Source organism: Henckelia pumila, chromosome 4 (genome assembly GCF_033568475.1).
Source record: "Henckelia pumila isolate YLH828 chromosome 4, ASM3356847v2, whole genome shotgun sequence".
In the NCBI taxonomy this organism is placed as follows: domain Eukaryota; kingdom Viridiplantae; phylum Streptophyta; class Magnoliopsida; order Lamiales; family Gesneriaceae; genus Henckelia; species Henckelia pumila.
The window spans coordinates 154,925,677-154,935,251 of NC_133123.1; the positions used below are offsets into that span (position 1 = coordinate 154,925,677).

At 37.9% G+C, this 9,575-nt stretch overlaps 1 protein-coding gene across 1 annotated transcript; it reads left to right on the forward strand.

The window, feature by feature from the left end:
* Nucleotides 1–7,556: 7,556 nt before the first annotated feature.
* Nucleotides 7,557–8,639, forward strand: LOC140862141 (uncharacterized). Its single transcript, XM_073265142.1, has one exon. The coding sequence runs from the start codon at nt 7,557–7,559 to the stop codon at nt 8,637–8,639; it is 1,083 nt and encodes a 360-aa protein (XP_073121243.1).
* The last annotated feature ends 936 nt before the right edge of the window (nt 8,640–9,575 follow it).

Below are 9,575 nucleotides of genomic sequence, written 5' to 3' on the forward strand. Positions count from 1 at the left end.
AATGTCTATGACCAACATCAAAATTTATTGGATGTTAATTCATAACCATATATATAATTCTAGGTTTATCACGTGCACCTTCCTAGTCTTTTATAAATATGTGTTTTAGTACACTTATTTATTCGATTCATACCATGTTCAATATATGGAAATTAATATTCGTCAATATTAATTTACAAAAAAAATATTTTTATACAAAATTAACTATATAGAATATATATAATTCTAAAACACAAATAAATAAAGATAAACAAAATCCATATAAGGTTATAAATTTAGCACAAACATAATTGATATTGAATTCAATAACATTTTTAGTGCTTTTATTTTAACATATTCATAATCATGCGCTTTTTGACAAGCATTTGCCGCAAGAGGTCGTGTAAACCAAAATCCTATTAATAGATAGGAACACATTCCAACCAATTCCCAAAAAAATATAAATGTTATGCCTTAAACGCATACAAATCTAGTGTGATGAGATTAATATTTTTAATGCATTAACAAGTCTCATAATATTATGTTTTGATGATTACAAAACTAGGTTAATTGTTACTAACCATTTAAAGTGAGATTTTGCAGATTAGATTTATTAACAAATAAATTATTGGAAGTTATTTTGAAGCTATCAATGTATTTATGAAGTCTCAATTTGCTCATATAATGGACACAATGTTATGTGGATGTCATGGAACATTGTTAAGAGATATTTAAAAAAAGACAAGAAGAAGCCAAAGTATGGAGCAGCAACTTTCGAAAATTACTGGAAATTTTCTATGACACCAAATCGGATCTCTACCGTTCATAATCTAGATAAAAAAGTGTTACATGTATTGTCCAAATTTGAGAGAAATCCAACGGCTAGAATGAGATATATGAATTTTTTCATATATGCTGCACAGTACCCACTTCTGCAAGGAACGATACCATGAAGATTCGAATTCAGAAAATAACTGGGAATGTTTCAGAAATCTAAGTCCAATATTCACCGATCAGATACAATCTTATGATGTTATAAAGCTTCTGTCCAAATTTCAGGTCAATCCAACGGATGGATTGGGAGATATGAATTTTTCAAATTTGTTGCACAGAACAAGTTTGAAAACATGATGAAGCGAATTCCAAAAAATACTGGGAATGATGTATTCATTAAAATCAAATCTTCACCGTTCAGAATAAAGATCCAGATGTTTTAAAGCTTTGGTTTAAATTTCAGATTAATCCCACGGTTAGATTGCGAGATATGATTTTTCCACAAAATCCGCTCAGTGCTGGGAAAAAGTAGGCAGCGGCGCCGAACACTTTTTGTCACTCCTTGACTTCTCAACACACGCCTCATGCACTCAAATCAGATTCAAATCTTTGCCAACTATAAATAGAGGCCATCCAAGGTCATTTGAAGACATCCCAACTCATCTCTTCTCTCCTTTGCAAGCAATTTCTCACTATCAAAGTGTTTGTGTGATATATTTGAGAGTATTTGTAAAAATAGTTTGTGATTTGGTTGTGCTATTGTTGTAAACGCTTGAGTGTGAAGCCAAGTGTGTTGTGCTATCATTGTAAGCACTTGAGTGTGAAGCCAAGTGTTTGTGTTGAGGCTATCCTTGGAGCCCTTAAGGCCAACAGTATCTAGTTGTATCGGCGCGGTGATCGTGTCAAGTTTTACGGCTATCCTTGGAGCCATCAAGGCCAAGACGTTGAAGTGCTAGTGAATCCTTGGTTAATCGATCTTAACCAAGAAGGGGAGACGTGTTGGAGAACCCGGCGATCAGATCAATCAGGATTGATACCCGGTGCAGCGGAAGTTTAAAAATTTTATATGGAACGATTCCATAATGGGTATCAAAACCTTACGATTAAATTGTGTGTGTAAAAATTAAATAACAATTATAAATTTTTACCTCCAATCTCGAATCGAGATTATGGACACCAACAGATTGCTCTGCTCTTGTTGTATATCCCTGGAACTGATGGACGAACTGTTCTTCAATCAGGTCCACGAACGGATATTTAATCCCTCTGATAGATTGCACTAGAAAATCTATCAGAAGTTTCTACGAAGAGAATTAACGAATTTGATCCGTTAAACCAGACTGTAATTCAAAATTCACAGGCTGGATTTTCTTGAGCAGAGGGGAGGGGGGCGGCCACTATTAGAGAAAATACTTAGGGTTTTCGAAAATTTGTGACCTGTTATATCTAATTTCTGTACTGCAATAACTTATTTATAATGTAGGCCGCTAACAGCTTAGGGCCCATTAGTCATAAGTTCAAGCCCGACAAGCAAAGCCCGCATTTTCAGAAATTAATATAAAATTCATCATGACTCCGATTGATAAACCGATTTCACCAATGTGCACAGAAACCATTTCTGCACCTTTTAAAGTCAAGATAAATTTTTCTGAATCCGAATTCAGTGGTTTCCAAAAATGTCCATCCCTATGTCATTTTAGGAAATCTTACTCCTCTACTCTTAAATAAGAAGTCCAACTTCTTTGTTCATTAAATTTAACTCTTTAAATTTAACTATCTCAACGGGGATTAAAAATCCATTACTCTGTGTGACCCTCAATGGTTCAGGGATACAGCTAGCCGTGGGCTCACAAATCCTTGTGACTCGGAACAACAATTTCCGACTTGCCCATCGAATCATGGTAAGAGCGCCTAGCAACATCGCCCCATGATTCTCTAGGTATCACTGATAGTGCCTGCAAGAACCAATAGATTTTGGTTAGCGTACAGTACGGTCCCTTCATCCATATATCCCGATCGAATCAACAACCATTGGTAAATCGAGAGTCGTTCGAGATTCGATAACTATGCAATACATCTTGAAGATCAAATAGTGACATCGCATGTGCTACTAAGAAACCATTTCTTAAAACACATCATGTACTCTGGCCAGAGATTCGTCACACTAATATCTCCTCAGATCGCATAGGATATCCACACTCGCAAGTATGTGGTGAATCCTTGACAACAAAGCATCGACTCCTATATGTGTTGTAACTGTACCCAATCCCGACACCTGATGACCCCAATAGAGTCGGTAAACGAGTCAAAGCACAGTACTAGCATATAGAGTCTCAATGATGTTTCAAGTAGTAAGGACTAATGGTGTACAACCAAAACCGCGGACTTTATCCACTCGATAAGTGATAACCACTTGGAAAGTCCGGATAGAGTAGTTCGATCATTCATCGTATGAATATCCATTTGCATGCTTCGAACATCTCTATGTTCCTTACCAATGAAACGTGGTACTCTGCATCGCAAATGCTAGTCTCAAACTCGAGCGATCCTTATCCTTATTATCGGACGGCTCAATCGACTAGGAACAGTTTAGAATATACAGTGACTATAAGATGTGTTTCATGATAGACATCTCCATGTTCTACCACATCTTACATACACTATAGTATATTCAAGGTCTTTATCAAAACAACAATAGTATATCACAATATAACAATATGAAGAAAGATAAAGTCATTGCCATTAATAAAAGTGTAAATTATATTAAACAAAAGATTGTTTATACAAAGAGTCATCAAAGCCCTTAGCCACAAGTTGGCTCACCGGGCACCTACTCTTTCAAGACGTAGACGATTTATCGTCGAACTTCCATAAACATATACTATCTCATTTATCGTTTTATTTTTTTTTACGCATTTATTTACCGCATTTATTTTTGATTGCTTAAGTCTTCCGCTTGCGTATTTGCATAATCGCTTTATATTTCTAAAGTTTCCAATAGAACCTAAATCCCCCCCATTAGGTTCTAACAAGTGGTATCAGAGCCATACTTTTGAAAAATATTTTAAAAAGGCTCTATGGCAAATCTAGCGAGCGATTATGCTCAAGGGCAATCAATCAATCATCCTTCTCTTTTCAACGGCATAAACTACGGATATTGGAAAAATCGAATGTCCCTATATATTCAATCCGTAGATTATGATCTTTGGAAAGTTACGGTAAAAGGTCCCTACAAACCAATGAAAGAGGTTGAAGGGATTAAAATTCTTAAGGGAATGGATGACTTTACCAAGGAGGACATGCGATTAATTTCTCAAAATGCTAAAGCTATTAATATTTTGCATTGTTCTTTAGATATGAACGAGTACAACCAAATATCAATGTGCTCCTCCGCTAAAGAAATATGGGATAAATTGGAGATATGCCACGAGGGAACCAACCAGGTCAAGGAAACAAAGATTGACCTCCTAGAGCTCAAACATGAGACATTTGAGATGGAAGCCTATGAAGATAGCGATGAAGAGGAAGCCAACATATGTCTCATGGCCAAGGATGATGACATCGCCTCCGACGATGATGATGAGGTACCATCTTACGATGAATTACTACAAGCTTATAAGTTTATGTTTGACATGGCTGAATCACTTAGAAAAGAAAATAGAAACCTCAAAAATGAATTAGAATCTAAGGAGCATGAAAACCTAAGATTAAAGGATGACATAGCTACTTTAGAAAAATTATTTTATAAATTCAATGTTAGTAGTAACAAGTTGAATAATTTACTTAGCATGCAAAAATGCAGTTTTGATAAGGGTGGAATAGGGTATGGTAAGAAATCAATTGACTTTACTAGCCTAATTGCTAAGGCAAAAATGAGATTATCCCCTACATGCTCTTATTGTTGTAAAATAGGTCATGTTAGATATAAATGTAGATCTTTAAGATATCAATATGATCAAAAGAGCTATATGAAATGGAGGCCTAAGAGTACTTAACAACTCATCAGTCAGCATTATGAGATCATGATCTAAGGAAGTTCATCATAGACCGGTTTAAACTGCCTTGACTTGCGACTGGTCTTCTTGATGAACGCTGCTCTGTCCAAGGAAATAGGTTTTTAAAGAGGCCATAGCCCTACCTACTACTGGGAGCACTCTTGGAAAGTGGCGATGATGTCGCTATGAGAGACTGAACTCTTAGAAATCTATTTTGTATTTCTCTTTTCTAACACTGTGGACCCAAAAGAACTAAAGGGTACCAAAATCAATTCTTGCAGGAAAATAGGAAAACTGTTCTCCCTAGCATATGGTATCTAGACAATGGATGCTCTAGACATATAACTGGGAACAAGGAGCTACTCCAATCGGTCAAACCAAAGGAGAAGGGATCTGTCACCTTTGGAGACAACAGCAAAGGAGTTATCGAAGGAATCGGCTCAATAGGTATTTCTAAATCCTGTTTGATTGATGATGTACTCCTAGTGAAAGGGCTTAAACATAATCTACTAAGCATAAGTCATGTAACGATCAGGAAATCCACTGACCAACAAGACCACATGCATGATATTAAATGTGTTGTTTGAAATTATTTGAGATATTTTTAAGTTATTTTATGTGTTAGTAGTAAATTATATTCATTTCTAACGTCTAAAAAATTTTGAGATTTTTAAAGTTATAAAGGACGACGATTGGAGGCTTTCAGGTGAAGAGATACCCGGACACGATTTAAGGTAAAAGGGTAGTATTTTAGTAATTTGGGTTTTAATTAGTATGACTTATTTTTAATGTATTTAGAAATAGATCGGTCACTAATTAAATTAAGAATTAAGTTGTAGGAGGATTTTTATTATTTTTTTTTTTGGACTGGGTAGTGTATTTTACTAATTATTAAATATTGAGATTTATTAAATGAATTTTTGGATATATATATATATATATATGTATTTTTAGTACGTATTTAAATGTGTATATTTAGGTTTTTCGTGAATATATATATATTGTGCGTGTGTGCTTAGTTATATATATAAATATATATATAATAGTATTTAAGTGAATTAATTAGTATTAAGGGTTTTAATTAGTGAGTTAGCAAATTATTAAAACCAAAAAGAAAGAATAACGTAAGGGTAAAAAAAAAAGTCGAGAGCTTCCAGTCGTGAGAAGAGAGGGCGGCTAGGGCTAATATCCAACTTCCGATCGTGTTCCGGCTTATCTCCGATCCCAGAAATGCATTCCAGATCAACCGTTCTACGAATAGAGGCAAGTTTTAATCCGTTCTTTGACTCATCGATATTGTCATATATTTTTCAAAGAGTATTTGATGTGTTTTGATGAAAAGTATAAATATTCTTGATAGATGTTCATGTGCATAAAAGAATAAAAGGATTGGATGAGGTGTATTCAATCGTGATGTGTTTGTTATGTGTCGAGTTATTTTTCTTTGCGAAGTGTTTGTCTTATGTTGAGGTAAAGTAAAGGTTGAGGCGTCTTTTTTGCGACGAGTTTGAAAGTTTAAAGGTAAAGTTTGAGGATTGTGTGCTTGTGTGTGTGCATGCTTAAATTTTTAAGGGTTTAAAAGTATTAAAGTTGATGTTTGAAAGTACAAGTTTAAAGTTTATAGAGTAATGTATTTTTGCTACTTTCGGATATTTCTTGCTGAGCCATTAGACTCACTAGACTTTATCGATGCAGGTAATGATGAGGAATAGGGTGGTGCTGTCTGGCGGGTGCGATGGTCGTGTGGCGGCGCAAATCATGACCATGCAGCTTCCGCAACATGATGTTTTTGATGAAACAGTTTATTTATTTTTATTGTTGAGTTGTTTGAAACAGCTTAAATATTTTTATTATTTGCCAGTACTTTTCCTGTGTGCCAGATTTTAGTTAAATGGTCATGAGAACTTCATTTTAATTTATGCAACCTCTATTGTTCGAGTTTGGAAAAAATTACTATTTTCCTGCCAGTCGTTTTTAATTAAATGTTTATGTTCATGTGTGATATCCCCTACCCCTTCTATTATGTATTATTTTTTTAAAAAAAAAATTATAGTCAATTATTTTAATTAATTCATCATTTTAAGTTAAGAATTTGAGGTCGTCACAACTTGGTATCAGAGCATGGTCCAGGGGATTTGCGCCACTCACGCCACGCTAAACTCGTTTAGATTCATCGCATAGTTGTAAGTTTGCAAGTTATTTTAATTTATAATGATGTTTTAATGATTTATGCATCGAGGTAAAGTTAGAGTGTGATGATTTAGTAAAGTTAGTTGCATTTTTGCATTGAGGTATCATGTATGTATGGTTATGGTGGTCTGTTGGACTGTATGAGATAGATGGCAGGTAGAGGACGTCCGCGTAGAGGAGGAGGGACAGATGAGCGCTCGGCAGCTGAGCATATTTTGCAGGGCATGGCTCAATTGTTTCAGCAGTTACCCAACCAGTTGGGCCAGGGACGTGGTGCAGGAGAGTGGGTCGGCCAGACCAGTGATGTACAGGAGTGTTTCAGACGCAATGGTCCAAAGGAATTTTCTGGCTGTACCGATCCTATGGAGGCAGAGGAGTGGGTAAAGAATCTGGAGGACATTTTCGAGTATATGCAGCTGGGGGATGCTGACAGGGTAAGGTGTGCTGTTTTTATGCTCAGGGGTGATGCTCGTTTGTGGTGGGAAGGAGCTAAGCTGACAGTGAACATGGGAACATTGACATGGAACAACTTCAAGCAGGTATTCTATGATAATTATTTCACTGCTGATGTTCGTTCTGTGTTAGTCAGGGAGTTCATGTCATTGAAGCAAGGGGGACATGGAATTTGGTGATTATGTGAAGAAGTTTGAAAGGGGATGTCATTTTGTTACTCTGATTGGGGAGAATGCTGCTGAGAGACTGAGGCACTTCATGGATGGCTTGAGGCCTATAATTAAGAGGGATGTAATGCTTACTGAGCCAGCGGATTACAAGGCAGCCGTGGCTAAAGCACTAAAAGCGGAGCGTAGTTGGAAGGAGATTGAGGCAGAGAGGCAGGGAAAACATCAAGCTTTTCAGCAACGTGACCAGCAGGGACCGTCCAAGAAGAGAAATACTGGCACAGCTCGACCACCAGCACAACAGCAGCGGCAGTTGGCGCTCCCAGCACCAGCCAACAACAAGGATAAGCCGTTGTGTCCTAAATGCTCACGTAATCACCTTGGAGAGTGCAAGTGGGGACAAAATGTATGCTTCAAGTGTGGAGCTCTCGGACATTTTGCTAGGGACTGTCCGCAGTTGAAGCAGCCAGTCAGAGGCAGAGCGTTCGTGATGACAGCAGAGCAGGCTGATCCAGACACCATAGTTATCACAGGTATGATTTCATTAGATGGAATTTCTACTGTTGCATTGTTAGACTCAGGGGCATCCCATTCTTTTGTATCTGAGTCATGCATGAGGCGGCTGTCAGTATTTCCTGAGGAGACAGAGGTAGGCTACAGTGTATCTGTCCCATCAGGGGAAGAGCTACTTACTAATCGGGTGTTCAGAGGGATTATTCTAGAGTTGCAGGGTAATGCACTGACGGCGGATCTGATAGTGCTACCGATGCCAGACTTTGATATTATTCTGGGGATTGACTGGTTGAGTAAATATGGAGTATTGGTCGATTTCAAGAGCAGACTGGTGACAGTTAGACTAGCACAAGGAGGCCAGTTGTCGTTCCAGGTAGTGCAGAGTGACAGACAGGTTCGATCAGTGGCTTCTCTGAAAACACATAATTTATCGGATGTTGAAGTGGTTAATGAGTTTCCAGAAGTGTTTCCTGATGATATTTCTGGACTACCACCAGACAGGGAGATCGAATTTCCATTGATCTTGTACCAAGTGCAGTACCAGCATCCAAGGCTCCCTACAGATTAGCTCCTACAGAGATGAAGGAGTTGAAAGATCAGATTCAGGAGTTACTGGACAAGGGATTCATACGCCCTAGTTCATCACCTTGGGGCGCACCAGTGCTGTTCGTAAAGAAAAAGGATGGCAGTATGCGGTTGTGTATTGATTACAGGGAATTTAACAAGCTGACAGTGAAAAATAAATACCCGTTGCCGAGAATTGAGGACTTGTTTGACCAGCTCCAGAGGGCAGTAGTGTTTTCAAAGATAGATCTACGTTCAGGGTACCACCAGTTGAGGATTAGAGAGGCAGACATCCATAAGACAGCTTTCAGAACTCGATATGGCCACTATGAGTTCCTGGTTATGCCTTTCGGACTAACGAATGCTCCTTCAGTTTTCATGGACATGATGAACCGAGTCTTCAAGCCATACTTGGATCAGTTCGTGATTGTTTTCATTTACGACATCTTGATTTATTCCAAGAGTCGAGAGGAGCATGCCATACATTTGAGGACAGTATTGCAGATTTTGAGAGATAGACAGCTGTTCGCAAAATTCAGTAAATGTGACTTCTGGCTAGAGAAGGTGGCATTTTTGGGGCATATTATCTCCCAAGAAGGAGTCGAGGTGGACCCAGCTAAGGTGGAAGCAGTGAGGACTTGGCCAGTGCCCAAGACAGTCAGTGAGATACACAGTTTTTTGGGATTGGCAGGTTACTACAGGCGTTTTATTAAGGGATTCTCGAAGATGGTTCTACCTTTGACATATTTGACGAATGTGTGGTGTTCAGATTGTCACAAGGGATTTGAGGGGCTGAAGCAAGCTTTGATTGAGGCTCCAGTGTTAGCGATTCCATCTGGGCAGGGAAGTTATGTGATGTACACCGATGCTTCTACGTCAGGTTTGGGAGCAGTGTTAATGCAGGATGGGAAAGTAATTGCCTATGCATCCAGACAATTAA

What these genes read in the sequence shown, in the direction of transcription:
- LOC140862141 (XM_073265142.1), top strand. Translation starts at nt 7,557, where the DNA reads ATGGAATTTGGTGATTATGTGAAGAAGTTTGAAAGGGGATGTCATTTT.